Genomic DNA, 20,303 nt, shown 5'->3' on the forward strand with positions numbered 1-20,303 from the left:
CCCACCTCTGTTACATACAATGCCCTTAGCTTTTCACTCTTATTCACTTGTGCTCAATATTTTAGAAGTAATCTCTGTCTTGCATATTACCCTGTCTTTCACCTTTAAGCTATCAGGTTTTCAAATCTTGTCTGGTGGAGTCCCCAACAAACAGTCTTTCCCTCTCATCTTGTCTGGCAAGTCTCCCCCGACCTGGGGTTCTGGGTGGCTTTTCTGAACTGTACCCCTTTCCCGAAATCTCTCCAGTCCTTTTCCTTCCCCCCTCTTCCTTCCACTTCAACTTTTCTGCCAGAAGAAAGAGCCATTGATGTGAGTAGACTTGTTATCTATCAGTTTATATTATATATAAACATCAAAAGACATTCCTAAATTTCGTCATACTTTCTTTTTCTTCACAAAATTAGAGCATTTATAATTTGATCCACAGCAACAGGCTTTGTTGCAGATGACTTCACATTCTACAAAATTCATACTTGTTGCTTTAAAAATATTTAATTGTACTTTGAAGCACATATATGGAAGAATTTAAACAAGCTAAAGGGAATTACCTTTGAACGTTTACATACAAATTTCACCATGAAGATAGTTAAACAGATTTATGCACACTCAAATTTCAGGAGAGAAGCATATTTAAAGAAAGCAGAGAACATCCAATTAAACCATAATCCCAACTACTAAACCTGAAGCTTGGAAACTGCAATCATACTGACCATGCACCAATTTTACAAAGACCATTCTAAAACTGCCACCTACATCCCTCTTGACTAATTTACCTTTATGTAAACATTCCAAAACTAACACAATTACATAAAGTAATGAAGGACTGATTTCACTAGCTCTATTTGAATTATTATGAACAATACAGAAAGTAAAGCAAACTGTACTTTCATTGGTAGTGATGCCATGAAACACTTCAGACTTTCGAGTGAAATTCACTATAAAATGTTTGAATGTAAGAAACAATGAAAGAAAATAGAGAGAACATTGAATCTAATGGAAGCACGGCAAAACAAATAATTATCACTCCAATACACAACAAGTCACCAGCAGAAAAAAGAAATAAGCGAAGGAATACCAGCTAGGCAATCAACATTTGGAAACATTAAACAATCATCTCACATTGCTTAACTAGGAAATCCTCTATAAAATGAATGAATGAGAAATTAAAAGTGGAAAACCCAAAAACAACTCCTCAGAGAGGAATAACCAGGTAGCACAGCAAGTGACGAAAAACAGATTACCTTAGTGATCAATGAAAAAATATGTGAGTGCTAGGGGCACATGTAGACTTTCAGAAGAACGTCAAAAAATCAATTAATGGAAATTCCTAGCTGGAGCAATACATAAAACGGGAAAGGCAACCATTCATATACAGTGAAGCATGTACACACACACACACACACACACACACACACACACACACACACACACACACACACACACACACAGAGAGAGAGAGAGAGAGAGAGAGAGAGAGAGAGAGAACAGTATCCACACTAGCTTTCAAGCTCTTACTCTTTTTATAGTAAAATTCTTACTTAAAAAAAAAAAAAAGGGGGGGGGGCAAGATTTCGAAAAAGATTGTGAATATCATTTTTTGTTACATGTTTGTATCCTCCACACATTATTTCACTAGAGGCAACTGGCTGCCTTTCCCTTATTTTACATTGTGACAAAAAAATTAAATTCCAAATCTTAAATTTGTCTCTTCAGAGGTGAGAAGGGGAAAGGAGGATAAACTATGAGACATTTTGAACAATATGAAGCTTTTCATTTATCTTCACCAGTTGTATATTTCTGGTTTACTTATTTGAATTTTACTAGCCAGACTTTGTTCTCCACAGACCAGTACAGAGGGCTTCTGATGAAGTTGGAAATGGTGCTGTTGTCAGGAAAAAGTTTACCTCTGGATTTCAGTCATGTAGGGATATGAAATGGAACGATCACATAGACTCTGTCGAGGGTAAAGCATGTGGTAGACTTTGGTTTATTGGTAGGATACTGGGGAAGTTCAATCAGTCTACCCACGGAGATTGCTTACGTATCACTTGTGCAAGCCATCCCAGAATACTACTCAAGTGTGTGGGACTCATATCAAATAGGAGTAACAGGTTATATTGAATGTATACCGAGAAGGGCAGTACGAATGGTCACAGGCTTGATTAAAATGTGGGAGAGTGTCACAGAGATACTGAAGGAACTGAAAGAGGGGGGGGGGGGGGGGGGGGGGGGGGGGGACTCTTGAATACAGACAAAAACTATCCCAAGAAAGTCTATAGACAAGGATTCAAGAACCGGCTTTAAATTATGACTCTAGGAATATACTACAATCCCCTATGTACTGCTCACATAGCATGAGGATAAGGTTAGAATAATTAAAGTATGCACCAAGGCATTCAATCAATTATTCTTCCATGTTCGATATGTGAATGGAACAGAATTAAACCCTAATAACTGGTACAATGGGACATACCTTCTGCCATGCACGTCACGGTGGTTTGCAGAGTGTACACGTAGATGTTGACAAGCACGAGTTCTACAAACCCGAGTTCTAACAACTGATGCCTGGAATCTGTTTCTTGTTGCTTCTTTTCAATATTTGCTGCTACCTGTCCTCTCACATCTGGAGGTGAATCTTGACTGAGAGGTAATCTCTTTTTAACTGAAGTAGACTGAGGCATCCTGTGACTATGCAGCCTGTCTCATGAAGAGCCACATTGTCACACACCAAATCAAACATTTACCTTCAAACAACTAATTCCTCTCTCATTCGTCCTTGTAAGCTTAAAGATTTGGTGGTTCATGTCATTTCTAATTCCTTGTATCCCACTCGTAATGTCCAATTATTTCCTATTATCTGAATATCTGTCACCACTTCTACACATTTCTTAATTACAAGAAAATCATTTACTTCACTCAAACTTACCATATGTACAAACAAAATAACAGCGTCACTGTTATATTGCCAAAATGCTTCAAGAAAACTCTCTCTTAAATGACTGATCATACAAATTTATCTTTTTTACACGCAATGATGCTGCCCCTCAAATGAAAAACCTCATCATTAAAATTCTTCATTTGTGTGGCCATGGTGTGTATTTTTATACAATTACTTGAGATACTTTAAATCCATCTATACAACTACCAAATCGATTTAGATTTATTGGTGTAAAACATTGTGAGTTGTCTGGAATCAAATATACACTCATATTCAGAAGAAACAGAATATCTTGAATGACTAGAGATAGGACATTTATATTCACAAACCACGTACATTAGAATGTCCTGCAGAAACAATTAGCATTTGAGCCATGTCGACCCTCAGGTCCAAGGTCAACATCAATATTACAGTGCAACACCACTTACCCGTAAAGTGTGCCTGCAGCTCTTGTTGCCACTATAAACTGAAGGTAATGGATCAGTGTGACTTGAACATACATACAGGACACCTTGCAGGTGTATGTGCGAACTGTACCATCAAATCAGTGTGTTTGAAAGAAGGTGCACTATTGGCATGAGACAATCTGGTGCATCCATCTGGGAAATTGCTGATCACGTGGGATGAAGTGCTGCAGCAGTGCAATGGGTATGCACTTATGGTTCATGGAAGGCCACATAAAACGAGAAGACGAGTCAGGTCACACCACCTAGACCACCCTCCAAGAAGAGAGAGACCTCATCTGAATGGTGCTGCAGGACAGATCTGCATACTCCTCGGCTCTGGAGCAACAATCAAACAGTGTAACACATCTACACTATTAGGGGTGACAGTCAATCGCCATTTATTATGACATGGGTTATGTATGCATCGTCCACTCTTCCGCCAACTTTTGACAAATGTACAGTAAAGTGATAGATATTAGTGATGTATTGAACAATATCCCTTGAGGCAATAATGATATCAGATAGTGTTTTCGGATGAATCCAGGCTGTGTTTGTTTGAAAATGATGTTCGCATTTAGGTTTGGCACAAGCGGGTGGAGCGGCTTCACAGTGACTGCATTCACATAAGACATACCGTGCCAACTCAATGCCTTATGGTGTAGGGTATTATTGGGTACAACCACAACTTGTAACTGGTACGTCTCCAGGGCACTGTGGCCAGTGTGACCTACGCGAATGACATCCTGCGAGCCATACCCATAACCCTTCTGCACAACACACCAGATGCCATTTTTGAGCAAGACAATTCATGACCAAATGTTACTGCGCCTTCTAAGTGTCACAGACTATCAGCCTTTTGCCCTGGTCCACAAGATCATCACACTTTTCGTCAATCAAAAATGTGTGGGATATGGTGAAATGATGGGTGCAGCACAGTGACCCAATGCCAACATCACAGACGAACTTTGGAACCAGGTGGAAGTAACACTGACAGCTATGCCGCAGGTCGCCATTCGCGTCTAATATGCGTCGATGCCTTCATGTATGGAACCATGGCAGACCATGTGTCTATTACGCACAGAACAAATGCTGAACTGAAGTGACTGAAATGCTAATAATTTATGCAGAACACACTGATGTACATATCCTGTGAATACAGATGTCCTATCTCTAGCCATTCGAGGTGTTCTGTTCTTTCTGAACATAAGTGTATTTACAATTTTGGTTTGGTTGTAGCTCTAAATACAGTTTGTTTCATAAGTTACTGAAGTGTGATTTTTGGCTTACTGTATCTTCATCTGCTTGTTATGTTTGGCAGTGTTATTTGCACACACATTTGCTATCAGCTGTCTCCAGTCATAGAGCAGGAAGGAGCCTGCAGCATCAGCATCTACTTTGTATGTACCACTTAATTCCAATGTATTCTTGCATGCTTCTGGGAAGAAGTGAATGGTAACTCTTTTTATTACGTTTTTTTAGTAGTATTGTTACCTTTATTTCACAAATGTGCTTTTTTTGTTATTGTTAGTGTTGTGTTAGCGGACACTGAAGTTAAGGTTTTTACGGTTAATTGCCCTCCAGCAGACATTGTGTTATGTCTGCCACACACTGTTTTATTAAATTCTCAGTGATAGTGTGTGCTTCATCCACTTGCGCAATGCGACAGCTGACCAGATATGATTACTCTCTAGCTTTTATAGTCACATACTTCATAGTAAGTCTTCTTTCTTATGCATAAAAAACTCGTCATTCTGGTCTTTTCAATTGCGGTGTATGGTTTTTATATGTCAGTGCATCTTAGCAAGTACAATGGAACTATGCAGAAGTAGCTTGCTATATAAAATGCAGTGAGGCGAGCTGTTAGAATCAACAAATCTAAGATTGATTTAATGTTTGTCATTCTTTTTGGGTTTTTTTTTTTTTTCCATCTTAAGCTCCAGTAGGAACTGTACACTAAGTTGCGTCGCAAGAGGTTTATGTAGTCCCACGTAGTGAAGCGTAGACAGGGAAGTGACTAAATTCTTCAAAATGTTTATGGATAATAGCAAAATGGAGAGAGCATACTGCAATGTTTCTAGCATGTGGAGAGAGAGAGAGAGAGAGAGAGAGAGAGAGAGAGAGGGGGGGGGGGGGAGGGGGTCAGCAAGAAGCTAGAGCGTTTGCAGCATATGTGGTAATGAGTATCTAGTCACCACATACTTACTCGTATGATCTAAATATTTCAATTTGCAGTTTTTGATTGGAGCATTATTGCTGCTTATTGCCTCATTTTTGGCTGTTATGCATCGAGAGGAAAAAGAAAAACACAAACACAAACAAACTTTCATAAAAGTAACATTGATATAATATAAGTCTTTTTCTCAGTGTGTGACAAGACTTTATGTGCTTTGGTCTTTAGGTTGATGTTATTTTGGCAGAAGCAGAGGCCTTACGGAGTCACTGGGCTCCTCGGAGCACAGTGAGTATTGCTGCTTTAGAGTATTAAGGATACTCAAAAAACTTCAAAACCGATTTTGTCGAGAATTTTTAAGTTACATTGAACTGCTTTGACATACACACACATCAAAAAAAAGTTTTGCATCACCTCGGTTCTGAGAGTTGCGGAACCTGTGTGGAAAATTGGAATAGAGATCAACATAAACACCATTTACAACCTCTTTATTGCTCATGTAAACCACACATTGCATGTTGTACCACCATACAGCGAGACCTTCAGAGGTGGTGGTCCAGACTACTGTACACAAGCTACCTCTAATACCCAGTACCTTGTTCTCTTGCATTGCTGCATGCCTATATTCATCTTGGCATGCTGTCCACAAGTTCATCAAGGCACTGTTGGTCCAGACTATCCCACTCCACAACGGCAATTCGAGGTAGATCCCTCAGAGTGTTTGGTGGTTCATGTCATCCATAAACAGCCCTTCTCAATCTATCCCAGACATGTTCAACAGGATTCATGTCTGGAGAACATGCTGACCACTCTAGTCGAGCAATGTCGTTATCCTGAAGGAAGTCATTCACAAGACGTGCACGATGGGGGCATGAATCGTCGTCCACAAAGACGAATGCTTCACCAATATGCTGTCGATATGGTTGCACTACTGGTCAGAGAATGTCATTCACATATCGTACAGCCAAACAGCCATTACAGCACCTTCCACGACCACCAGCAGTGTATGTTGGCCCCAAATAATGCCACCCCAAAACAGCAGAGAAGCTCCATCTTGCTGCACTCGCTGGACAGTGTGTCTAAGGCGTTCAGCCTGACCAGGTCGCCTCCAAACATGTCTCCGACGACTGTCTGGTTGAAGGCATATGCAACACTCATCGGTAAAGAGAACGTGATGCCAATCCCAAGCAGTCCATATGGCATGTTGTTGGACCCCATCTGTACCACACTGCCTGGTGTCGTGGTTGCAAAGATGGACCTCGCCATGGACGTCGGGAGTGAAGTTGTGCATCATGCGGCTTATTGCGCACAGTTTGAATCTTAACATGATGTCCTTTGGCAGCATGAAAAGCATTATTCAACATGGTAGCGATGCTGTCCAAGCCAAAATCCGTAGGTAGCGGTCATCCACTGCAGCAGTAGCACTTGGGCAACCCAAGCAAGGCATGTAATCTACAGTTCCTGTCTCTCTGTATCTCCTCCATATCTGAGTAAAATCGCTACGGTTCACTCCAAGACACCTGGACACTTCCCTTGTTGGTAGCCCTTCCTGGCACAAAGTAACAATGCGGATGCGATCGAACTGCGGTACTCACTGTCTAGGCATGGTTGAACTACAGACAGCACGAGCTGTGTAGCTCCTTCCTGGTCCAATGACTGGAACTGATCAACTGTCAGATCCCCTCCGTCTCATGCATGTTTGTTTACAGCTTTGGGCAGGTTTAGTGACATCTCTGAATAGTCAATTGATCACAGTCTTCTGATACAGACTAGGCAGAAGGCCACAGACAACTACTCACCAATCTTAGATGCTTACTGTGTGGCCTTTCAGTAGATTGGGTGTTCATTACACAAGGTAAGTGGTTCCTCAAGCAACAGAATATGTGTACCATGCACAAGGTTTTTTTTGACCCTCTATAGAATAGATGTCGATTTACCAGCTGTTAATCTGAGACAGGTCAGCCACATTACCCCCCAAAGGAGCACTTTTGTTACAGGAGATCAAAAGGAGAAAATATCCATATGCTATTAGCAATCTGGAGCAGCATCCACAGTAAGATCCCAGAGTTATTCACATTTATTAAATGCAATAATGCCAACGTAGTATCTGGAACATAATGCTGGCTGAAAGAAGCAGTGAACAGAAGCGAAATCTTAAATTCAGGTTGGAATGGCTACTGCAATGAAAAGCTAAATGCCAATTGAGGTCGCAGATCAATTGCCCTACATAACTCAGTACCTCGTTTAGTTATTACAGAATCTGAATGTGAAAATTTGGGTGGAGGTAAGCATCAAACTGGGATTAAAGATGGTAATCTGATGCTTTAATAGACCTCCAACTCAGGAGTCATAGGAGCACAATGCTTCAGAGATAGCTTGTAGAACAATACGAGTACGTTTTCTGATTATTCTATTGTAATAAGGGAAGATTTTAATTTTACTGCTATGGAATGGTAGATACATGGACCAGTTGCATTAATGTAACCATATACTAAATTCAACACCAACATGCAATTACTACTAACAGACAGCATGTGGCACCACTAGCCTTGGAGGGTATATGAAGTGTGTCAGGAAATGGAGGTAAACAGTGCAGTCTTATTGTGGAAATGGAGCGATTCCTCTGACATCCAAAAGGGCATAATCACTGGCTTTTGGATCAAGGGTGGAAGCATTTCCGAAATAGCAGAGATTGTTAACTGTTCATGTGCCACTTTGATTAAAGTATACCGTGCATGGCAAAATGGAGTGATTCTAAGTCAGTGTCGCAGCAACTGTGGTGCACCATGGGCCAATGATGACAGGGTTGAACGACAGCTGTGGACATGTGTGTGGGTGAGTAGATGAGCAACTGACTGCCCAGATGAACAAAGCGGCTACCAACAGTGTCCCTTCAAAGACGGGTCAGCAAACATTGCTGCATATGGGCCTCCACAATAGGTGTCTTGCTCATGCTCCCATGCTGACTGCTGTTCATCAGCAATGAATGCTGGAATTTGCATGCCAATCCGTAACTAGATGTCCACTGTGTTCAACTGGCGGCCTTTTCAGATGAAGCACATTTTACGTTCCATCAGACAGATGGCCATTGGCAGGTACAGCACAAAACATCTCAAAGCAAATGCCTCACAACAATCGTCTAAATGTTCCAGGCTTGAGTGCATTCCCTGAGTGATATCATCTTGGAAGGCACAATGGATCAGCACCAGTATGCACACATCCTTGGAGACCGTGTCCACCCCTGCATGAACTTTGTTTTTACTCAGCACAATGGCATATACCAGTACGGCAATGCAATGGTTCACACAGCTCACAGTGTAGGTGTGTGGTTCAAAGAGCACCAGGACGAATTTACTATACTCTCCTGGCCACCAAACTATCTGGATTTAAATTTAACTGGGAATCCATGAGACCACTTCAATTGGTCTGTTCATGCCATGGATCCTCCATTGGGAAACCTAGCCCAGGTGGCCACAACACTGGAGTCGGCATGGCTCCACATTCCTGTTGGTACCGTCCAGAAAGTCTCTGATTTTCTTCCTGGTCTCACCAGTGGCCCACACTGCACAAGGAGGTTATTCAGGCTTCTGACAAGTGGTCACATTAATTTGACTAGATGATGTATGATTCAAAATGGTACCCCAAACAGGGATTTGTGAGAGATTATTCCAAATCTCTTGTCTGAAAATAAGGTCAAGATGATATGCAGAGAACCAACTTATGGGGGCAACACCTTAGGTCACCAGTAAGCAGCAAGCTTGAACTTTTTGAATCACTGAACATAGAGGAGGGCATTAGTGATCGTAAGACAGATAGCATCAAATGTGGGTGATACGAGGAGTGTTAATGAATGTAAGAAAATAACTTTGCTTAGCAAGAGTGACAGGGAAAAAGAACTGCACAGCATCTGAACAGAAACATTAAATATTCAGCTTGTGGGCAAAGATGTGCAGCACAAATGTTTAAAATTCTATTCCAGTATGTGTCAAGAAAGAGATAGAAAAGACTCACTATGGTTCAATTTCTTTGTTAGAAAGTTGCTACAATGGCACAGGGAGCTTACACACAGAAGACTAGTTGACATACAAAAGGTGAACAAGCAAAAATGAGAAGAAGTAGAGCAATGTGAAATGCTTTCAGCAATTTCAAAAGTCAACTGACTAAAAAGCCTAAGTAGTTTTGGTCTTACATACAGTTAGTACATAGATCAAACTCATTTGTTCAGTCAGTAAGTGACCAGTCTGGTACCACATCTGAAGCTAAAATCTTTATTTAGGTCTTTCAAAATCATTTCACTGCAGAAGATCGTAAGTCTGTTCCTCCTTTCGATCATCACAGGATTAACAAATTGACAGACATTAAGATAACTGACTGCGTAACAGAAAATCACAGAAGCACAAGTCTTCCTGTTTTTCAAGAAGTGTAATCAGGCAGATGCACATACATACAGGCTTATATTGCCAAAGTCAACCTGTTTTACAACTACGGACATGTTTATGCTCGGGCATTATGACGTTTTAGAAGAAAAAAAATTTGCTCTATGTTGTTGTTGTGGTCTTCAGTCCTGAGACTGGTTTGATGCAGCTCTCCATGCTACTTTATCCTGTGCAAGCTGCTTCATCTCCCAGTACCTACTGCAACCTACATCCTTCTGAATCTACTTAGTGTATTCATCTCTTGGTCTCCTCCTACGATTTTTACCCTCCACGCTGCCTCCAGTACTAAATTGGTGATCCCTTGATGCCTCAGAACATGTCCTACCAACCAATCCCTTCTTCTAGACAAGTTGTGCCACAAACCCCTCTTCTCTCCAATTCTGTTCAGTACCTCCTCATTGGTTATGTGATCTACCCATCTAATCTTCAGCATTCTTCTGTAGCAGCACATTTCGAAAGCTTCTATTCTCTTCTTGTCTCAACTATTTATTGTCCACGTTTCACGTCTATACATGGCTACACTCCATACAAATACTTTCAGAAACGACTTCCTGACACTTAAATCTATACTCAATGTTAAAAAATTTCTCTTCTTCAGAAATGGTTTTCTTGCCGTTGCCAGTCTACATTTTATATCCTCTCTACTTCGACCATCATCAGTCATTTTGCTCCCCAAATAGCAAAACTCCTTTACTACTTTAAGTGTCTCATTTCCTAATCTAATTCCCTCAGCATCACCAGACTTAATTAGACTACATTCCATTATCCTCGTTTTGCATTTGTTGATGTTCATCTTATACCCTCCTTTCAAGACACTGTCCATTCCGTTCAACTGCTCTTCCAAGTCCTTTGCTGTCTCTGACAGAATTACAATGTCAACGGCGAACCTCGATGTTTTTATTTCTTCTCCATGGATTATAATACCTACTCCGAACTTTTCTTTTGTTTCCTTTACTGCTTGCTCAATATACAGCTTGAATAGCATCGGGGAGAGGCTACAGCCCTGTCTCACTCCCTTCCCAACCACTGCTTCACTTTCATGTCCCGTGTCTCTTATAACTGCCATCTGCTTTCTGTACAAATTGTAAATAGCCTTTCGTTCCCTGTGTTTTACCCCTGGCACCCTCAGAATTTGAAAGAGAGTATTCCAGTCAACATTGTCAAAAGCTTTCTCTAAGTCTACAAACGCTAGAAACATATGTTTGCCTTTCCTTAATCTTTCTTCTAAGATAAGTCGTAGGGTCAGTATTGCCTCATGTGTTCCAACATTTCTACAGAATCCAAACTAATCTTCCCCGAGGTCGGCTTCTACCAGTTTTTCCATTCGTCTGTAAAGAATTCGCGTTAGTATTTTGCAGCCGTGACTTATTAAACTGATAGTTCGGTAATTTTCACATCTGTCAACACCTGCTTTCTTTGGGGTTGGAATTATTATACTCTTCTTGAAGTTTGAGGGAATTTCGCCTGTCTCCTACATCTTGCTCACCAGATGGTAGAGTTTTGTCAGGACTGGCTCTCCCACGGCCGTCAGTAGTTCTAATGGAATGTAGTCTACTCCCGGGGCCTTGTTTCGACTTAGGTCTTTCAGAGCTTTGTCAAACTCTTCATGCAGTATCTTATTTCCCATTTCATCTTCATCTACATCCTCTTCCATTTCCATAATATTATCCTCAAGAACATCACCCCTGTATAGATCCTCTATATACTCCTTCCACCTTTCTGCTTTCCCTTCTTTGCTTAGAACTGGGTTTCCATCTGAGCTCTTGATATTCATGCAGTGGTTCTCTGTTCTCCAAACTTCTCTTTAATTTTCCTGTAGGCAGTATCTATCTTAGGCCTCATGAGATAAGCCTCTACACCCTTACATTTGTCCTCTAGCCATACCTGCTTAGCCATTTCGCACTTCCTGTCAATCTCATTTTTGAGATGTTTGTATTCCTTTTTGCCTGCTTCATTTACTGCATTTTTGTATTTTCTCCTTTCATCAATTAAATTCAGTATCTCTTCTGTTACCCAAGGATTTCTAGGAGCCCTCGTCTTTTTACTTACTTGATCCTCTGCTGCATTCACTATTTCATTCCTCAGAGCTACCTATTCTTCTTCTACTGTAATCTCTCCCCCATTCCTGTCAATTGTTCCCTTATGCTCTCCCTGAAGCTCTGTACAACCTCTGGTTCTTTCAGTTTATCCAGGCCCCATCTCCTTAAATTCACGCCTTTTTGCAGTTTCTGGTCAGAGTCCACATCTGCCCCTGGAAATGTCTCACAATTTAAAACCTGGTTCCTAAATCTGTCTTACCATTATATAATCTATCTGATACCTTCTAGTATCTCTAGGATTCTTCCAGGTATACAACCTTCTTTTATGATTCTTGAACCAAGTGTTAGCTATGATTAAGTTATGCTCTGTGCAAAATTCTGCAAGACGGCTTCCTCTTTCATTTCTCTCCCTCAATCCATATTCACCCACTATGTTTCCTTCCCTCCCTTTTCCTACTCTCGAATTCCAGTCACCCATGACTATTAAATTTTCGTCTCCCTTCACTATGTGAATAATTTCTTTTATCTCATCATATTTTTCACCAATTTCTTCATCATCTGCAGAGCTAGTTGGCATATAAACTTGTACTACTGTAGTAGGCATGGGCTTCGTGTCTATCTTGGCCACAATAATGCGTTCACTATGCTGTTGGTAGTAGCGTACCCGCACTCCTATTTTTTTATTCATTATTAAACCTACTCCTGCATTACCCCTATTTGATTTTGTATTTATAACCCTGTATTCACCTGACCAAAAGTCTTGTTCCTCCTGCCACCGAACTTCACTAATTCCCACTATATGTAACTTCAACATATCCATTTCCCTTTTTAAATTTTCTAACCTACCTGCCCAATTAAGGGATCTGACATTCCATGCTCCGATCCATAGAACGCCAGTATTCTTTCTCCTGAAAACGACGTCCTCCTGAGTAGTCCCCACCCGGAGATCCGAATGGGGGACTATTTACCTCCGGAATATTTTACCCAAGAGGACGCCATCATCATTTAATCATACAGTAAAGCTGCATGCCCTCGGGAAAAATTACGGCTGTAGTTTCCCCTTGCTTTCAGCCATTTGCAGTACCAGCACAGGAAGGCCGTTTTGGTTAGTGTTGCAAGGCCAGATCAGTCAATCACCCAGACTGTTGCCCCTGCAACTACTGAAAAGGCGGCTGCCCCTCTTCTGTCAAATAATACTCAAGTGTTTATAAAAGGTCAAACAATTAAATCTAATCATTGAAAACCAGTCAAAACCCTGTGAGAGAAGCTATCTCTTCATCACTTCCATTCAGTTCAGTGGCTCTCTCTGCCAGCATCAGTTATTTTTTGGCCTCCAGCTCATTAACTTGCTGGACGATGGACCTCTTCTGTCTACCTCTCTCGGCTTCATATTTTTCAAATTGTTTCTGCTTGAAAGTCTTGCCATACGGATATCAAGCATCATGATATTCTAGAATCATTCTCTTGTTAATATCAATATTTAAGACACCACTAGCTAATTTCAGGCCATCATATACTTAACATACAGCTACCCCGAAGACTTGGTTTCTTGGCTGACTATCATACGCTCTTTATTAATGAAAAAATCTTGCTCTACAAGGGCTTGACAATCACTCAGAAGCTTTTGAAGCTACACAAATGCTGACCTATGGTATCACCATTCAAAAATCATCTCCCTTCTCTTGTATCTTGTGCAGACATCCAAAAAATTTTGCTTACCAAGGAGATGCATAAATTTTTTCTCAACTTTATCACAGTCCTTAGCACTCTTCCATTCTATGAAGATAGTTTCTGCAAGGCACTACATTCTACTCTACTCTTGCTAGCTTTTGGGCTGCTATTTACTACAAATTTATCACAAAAGCTTATGTATCTACAAATGCTATATATCAAAAGTTGTCTTTAGACGGAGATTTGAGTAGATTTAGATCACAAAATCCCTGCACTCAGTCCTGAAAGTTACAGTATCTTTGGTAGGCATTTTTCCTTTCTCTGCTCGGACCATATAGCACGATGTAAGTTAATTTCTTTGACAGGAATAAGACTAGCTTCATCATCAAGTTTATCATCACATACCAATTTCGTGGCATGTAATACATCAGGCTTAACTACTATGAGGCTTGACTGCTATGGATACCACATCAGCAAGAACTGTAGATAAAGCATTCCATCTGCTGAGCCAAAAATGAGATTTTCCAATGCTTTTTTTTTCCTCCAAATTTCCCTGACACTGTTGAAATTTCCCAATATTCCCCGATTTCCAGAACTTGCAGTAACTGTCTAAACCTGGGTTTGAGTGCAGTCCGGCACAAATTTTCACTTGTAGCCATTGAAGTCAGTATTTCTCTTTCATCATGAAATAAATGTGACTGCACCCAAATGATGTGCTTGTTTATAGGGAGGCTACAACACCAGAAGGCTGCAGCAACATGCAGGAAGGACCAAAGAGGATCAAAGACTAGTACAGAGACTGGCAGTAGACTCTGGAGGCACAAAAATGTAACATATTGCATGTAACCAGGCAAAAACATTTGATTATTCTGTGGTTACACTATTGACAATAAATCACTGGAAACAGTAAGAATTGTAGAATACCTACTGTCCAGAGCAACCTAAAGTGGTATGATCCTACAAAACTAATGAAAAGCATATGCAAGACTGATTCATTGCAATAAGCCAAGAATGTATAATACATCCTTGAAAAAAGTTGCTTGCAAAGCACTTTTAAGACTGATCCGAGAGTCCAACGAATAGCAATGAGATTCATCATGAGACAGTATCGTATGTGCGAGAGCATTACCGAGTTGTTCAGCACACTCCTGTGGCAGGTGTTTTAAGAGAGGCATTATAAAACATGGAGAAGAGCGATGCAAAAATAGTTGGGCAACATCTCTTCTTCTCACATACGTCTCAATGAATGACTACAACAGGAAAACTACAGAAATTAGAACTGATGTAAGAGGATCACAGATGGTCATTCTTTTCACACACAATTTACAAATGGAATAGGGAAGGTGAGAAATGATAATGAGACCAAACATATCCTCCGCCACACATCTTGAAGTGACTTGTGGAGTAAAAATGTAAATGCAGATTTAGATCACATAATGAATCAACCATGACCTCTGTACAGGGATTTTATGTAACCTTTTTCTACAAGTGTTCCAGATATTTGAATGTTCCCTGGAGGTTCTCGTGATTGTGCCATCTTACTATCTACTTGAAACACTTGTACTTAATCAATCCTCCTCACAATTCTTATCATTCACTATCCAATTTTTGGACTGTCTTCTCATTAGCATGACTAAAACCAGGCCACTAAGATTCCTTTAGCTACACTCAGACAAAAACACCAAATAGAATAATTTGCCATGTCACTTCATGCTGTGAAAGACTGTTTACTATGTTGAAGCTGCTTCCAGCCACAGGTAGACTATGAGTTTAGAATCCTGTCAATAACAAGATCATTATGAGAGGAAGTACAAGCTGAAGTATGATAAAAATGACACAGAAAATGGTCATGTCTTTTTAGAAACCATCCTGGCACTCCTGTAACTTAGGGAACGAATATGGATAGTTATCTGAATACTGCTTGTCAGAACTGCAACTCAGTGCTCTAAACAGCGTAAAATCTCAATTTGTTTTTAACTGCTTCCATAACTTCCTTAGATCAATAACCCTTAAAGCAAGACCCACCCTACAGAATGACAAATGAACATTTTCAGCATGATAAAGTGAAAAAAAAAAAGAGTTAAATTCATCAGCTCACATAATACTCTAAATTGAACTCTAAAACTAAAATGATCTACATATAAAAGCAGCACTGTCTGACAAACATACAGAAAATCCAACTAATACCTAACAAATTTCGACAGCCCTTTATGTTCAAAGCCACACTGTTATTATTATTATTATTATTATTATTATTATTATTATTATTTTCCATATGGGATGACTAGTGCAATTTGCTGCCAGAACACAACAACAAAGTGCCAAGATGGAACTTGAAGATGACTAAAATTGATGATCAAATGTGTAAGTACTACTTGAAGACATTTTCCTGCGAGTTAAATGTATGAAATATATTGAAATCCCATGTTACTGTGTCAGAAAGTTCTACAGTGCAATGGCCCAGTCAAAACAGAACTGAAAAGAGCAACTGGTTTCTGCCGAGAGACAATACAACAGCCACTAGACGAATATTTGCCAAAACATACACATAACTATTATAATCAGGGTAAAGAGCATTGGTACTGCTTTATTTATCAGTTTCTAAGACTAATCACATGTGACTTGAGGCTTATCCACATTCAACTGTAATTACATATTGGAAAAGTTCCATTCTGGACTGAAACAGGTCAACAAAGTAAAATCTGTTACTCATCATATGAGGGAGAGGTATCAACTTTCCAGATACTCCTGTCACTCCTGTTTTATTGTGACTGAAAATAAAAGTGTCTTAATTCTTACTTTCCTAAGGTTCTTCCTCTTTCCACCTTAGCTTCTGCAGTGAATAACACCTAATTCTGAAGTAAATTGCAACAACAGTGCAAAGTAACAATACTCCCTGTATCAAAATGTAACATTTGTTCTCCCTATGAAAGTAATTATACTGCCACATCACTCTCTTTCAGGCTATTCACAACATTCAAAAACACAATACATACAAAACACACATACCAAATGTAAATGGGGCAAAGTAAACTTTACCTGTATTTTCATACAGTAAGATAACCAAAGAAGAATAAATGCTAAAACTGCATTACAAGTCCAACATAAACATAACAAACAAAGGGGTTTTATCTAAGCAAAAAAGAAGAAAAAAGATTTTAAAGTTTCCTTAATTTCAGAACTGTTCAACAAAACAGTTTCTGAATGGTCTTTGCAGCTACTCAGGAAACCACACCACCATAAATAATGAACCTACAAGAAAGCTATGTTTGGAAATTGCTTCAGTGTTAAGTGCTTAACTAAGAGAGAAGTGAAATAAGCAAAATAATTATATTACGCAATGCAATTCCTTACTCTTACCTTATTATAAGCATTGGAACTGGCATTTCTAACCCCATTGCTGTTATCCATGTAGGTTTTTACCTGGTTCTCATTTGTAATTGTTGAAATGGCTGATGTAGAAGTGGGGTAATGTCTCGGCTTCCCTGCATATTTGTCTGTCTTCAGCAGGCTGAGAAACAAAAGAAATTACATTGAACCCAAAGTTTTGTTAGTAATCAATAGATTGTCTGAATTTCACTAATCTAGAAGCCATAAATACCCCACAAAAAATCTTTTTGTTTCTATGTCACACAAATGCATAGCGTTGCTTTTGATTTACTGTCCTAATAAATTTGACTCTTCTGCTCTTATTTTGAGGGTGCACATACATAGTCCATCCATAAGCATAGCTACAAATAACATCACAGCACACTGCTTCACACAAAGCCATTACATAGACCTGAATCAATATATGCTGTACTTAAATACTAACACTACAGTATCAAGTTCCACTTTAACTCTTCACACTATTCTTGCATATAATTGTAGCACGAAAGTTCTGGTAGAACGAAAATATGAGGATGACTCGAATATAAACAAGAATTTTTGTTTTACGTGCTATCTTGTAGACACAGAGTGGCACGATCTCTGTACATTGTTGCTTTTGTTTCAAGCAATTCCTCTTTTCAGCTAGAGTGTTATCCTGCCATTTCTTTAATCAGAATAGCTGCATCAGAGCAAGAGCCACTGTCATCTGTTATGCAACACACAATAATTAAGTTTCTCACAACACAGGGTATAAAACTGTAAAATAATTTTGAAAAGACTTGCAGTGCAGTTCAGGGATAACGCCCTGAGAAAGACTCAAGTGTACGCATGGCGCAAACAGTTTTTATGAGGGCAAGAAACAGATAAGATGTAGCTCAACAGGGTAGGATGACGACCAGCATAAATGAGGTGAATACTCACACTCACTGAAGACGATCTCCACGTAACAGTCACTGAAATTGCTATTGAGGTTGGCATACGTTACAGTTATGTTCAAGCGATTATTGAAAATCTCAGATTACAGCAACTGTCTGCAAGGTGGGTGCCTCATCATCTCGCCGCAGAGCACAAATTTCATCATCTCAAGTGTGCAAATGGCTACTGACACACAACCAAACTGAAGGGGAATATCTTTTGCACCACATTGTGGCCTGCCATGAAACATGGACGCACCATTACAAACATCATACTGTTAACACTGCATACTATTCTCAACTTTTCAACCATGTCATTAGAGGAGAAGCACGCGTTTCCAACCTGGGATGTGATTGTGCTTCATGACAGTGCTCAACCTCCCACAGCTACTCAAACTCAGGAATTGCTCTGAATGTGACTAGGGCAACCTCCCTACTGTCCAGCCTATCACCCTGAGATTTTCATTTGTTTGGACCACTACAGGAAGTAGTCTGCGTACAGAGATTTGGCCACAATGAATTCATGCGCAACTGGCTGCTGTCACAGCCACATTCATTTGACAAAGACGGGATGAAGAAACCATCTATTTGCTGAGAAAAATGTGTTTTCTGTTTAGGAGACTATACAAGCAAGTAAGTTTGTACGTATAAATTTTACTGAAGCTTAAAAACTTATAAAAAATTTTCAGTTTATATTTGATTCACTACTCTGAAAATAAGAGTAAAGGAGACCACTCACCGAAAAAGCAAAAGCACTGAGTCGTCTACAAGCACATGATTGCAGTTTGGCAAGCAAACTGGGGTGGATTGCATGTTGTATGGGGTGGTTAGAGGGATGAAGGCGAGGAGAGATTTTTTTTTGGGGGGGGGGAGGGGGGGAAGGCGAGGAGAGATTTTTTTTTGGGGGGGGGGAGGGGGGGAAGGCGAGGAGAGATTTTTTTTTTGGGGGGGGGGAGGGGGGGAAGGCGAGGAGAGATTTTTTTTTGGGGGGGGGAGGGGGGGAAGGCGAGGAGAGATTTTTTTTTTGGGGGGGGGAGGGGGGGAAGGCGAGGAGAGATTTTTTTTTTGGGGGGGGGGAGGGGGGGAAGGCGAGGAGAGATTTTTTTTTTGGGGGGGGGAGGGGGGGAAGGCGAGGAGACAGACGGGGAGGAAGGCGAGGAGACAGACGGGGAGGAAGGCGAGGAGACAGACGGGGAGGAAGGCGAGGAGACAGACGGGGAGGAAGGCGAGGAGACAGACGGGGAGGAAGGCGAGGAGACAGACGGGGAGGAAGGCAAGGAGACAGACGGGGAGGAAGGCAAGGAGAGAGACGGGGAGGAAGGCAAGGAGAGAGACGGGGAGGAAGGCAAGGAGAGAGACGGGGAGGAAGGCAAGGAGAGAGACGGGGAGGAAGGCAAGGAGAGAGACGGGGAGGAAGGCAAGGAGAGAGACGGGGTAGAAGGCAAGGAGAGAGACGGGGTAGAAGGCAAGGAGAGAGACGGGGAGGAAGGCAAGGAGAGAGACGGGGAGGAAGGCAAGGAGAGAGACGGGGAGGAAGGCAAGGAGAGAGACGGGGAGGAAGGCAAGGAGAGAGACGGGGAGGAAGGCAAGGAGACAGACGGGGAGGAAGGCAAGGAGACAGACGGGGAGGAAGGCAAGGAGACAGACGGGGAGGAAGGCAAGGAGACAGACGGGGAGGAAGGCAAGGAGACAGACGGGGAGGAAGGCAAGGAGACAGACGGGGAGGAAGGCAAGGAGACAGACGGGGAGGAAGGCAAGGAGACAGACGGGGAGGAAGGCAAGGAGACAGACGGGGAGGAAGGCAAGGAGACAGACGGGGAGGAAGGCAAGGAGACAGACGGGGAGGAAGGCAAGGAGACAGACGGGGAGGAAGGCAAGGAGACAGACGGGGAGGAAGGCAAGGAGACAGACGGGGAGGAAGGCAAGGAGACAGACGGGGAGGAAGGCAAGGAGAGAGACGGGGAGGAAGGCAAGGAGAGAGACGGGGAGGAAGGCAAGGAGAGAGACGGGGAGGAAGGCAAGGAGAGAGACGGGGAGGAAGGCAAGGAGAGAGACGGGGAGGAAGGCAAGGAGAGAGACGGGGAGGAAGGCAAGGAGAGAGACGGGGAGGAAGGCAAGGAGAGAGACGGGGAGGAAGGCAAGGAGAGAGACGGGGAGGAAGGCAAGGAGAGAGACGGGGAGGAAGGCAAGGAGAGAGACGGGGAGGAAGGCAAGGAGAGAGACGGGGAGGAAGGCAAGGAGAGAGACGGGGAGGAAGGCAAGGAGAGAGACGGGGAGGAAGGCAAGGAGAGAGACGGGGAGGAAGGCAAGGAGAGAGACG

At 41.5% G+C, this 20,303-nt stretch overlaps 1 protein-coding gene across 2 annotated transcripts in view; it reads right to left on the bottom strand.

The window, feature by feature from the left end:
- LOC124787817 (palmitoyltransferase ZDHHC8-like) overlaps positions 1-20,303 on the bottom strand; it is a 259,782-nt gene that overhangs the window by 92,006 nt on the left and 147,473 nt on the right. The window contains exon 6 of one of the 2 annotated variants that reach the window (XM_047255931.1): positions 17,124-17,211. In XM_047255931.1, the coding sequence (XP_047111887.1) occupies positions 17,124-17,211 (88 nt within the window). Of the gene's footprint in view, positions 1-17,060; positions 17,212-20,303 lie in introns of both variants that reach the window. The other variant, XM_047255159.1, reaches the window with a different exon arrangement.

Source organism: Schistocerca piceifrons, chromosome 1 (assembly GCF_021461385.2).
Source record: "Schistocerca piceifrons isolate TAMUIC-IGC-003096 chromosome 1, iqSchPice1.1, whole genome shotgun sequence".
Lineage (NCBI taxonomy): Eukaryota > Metazoa > Arthropoda > Insecta > Orthoptera > Acrididae > Schistocerca > Schistocerca piceifrons.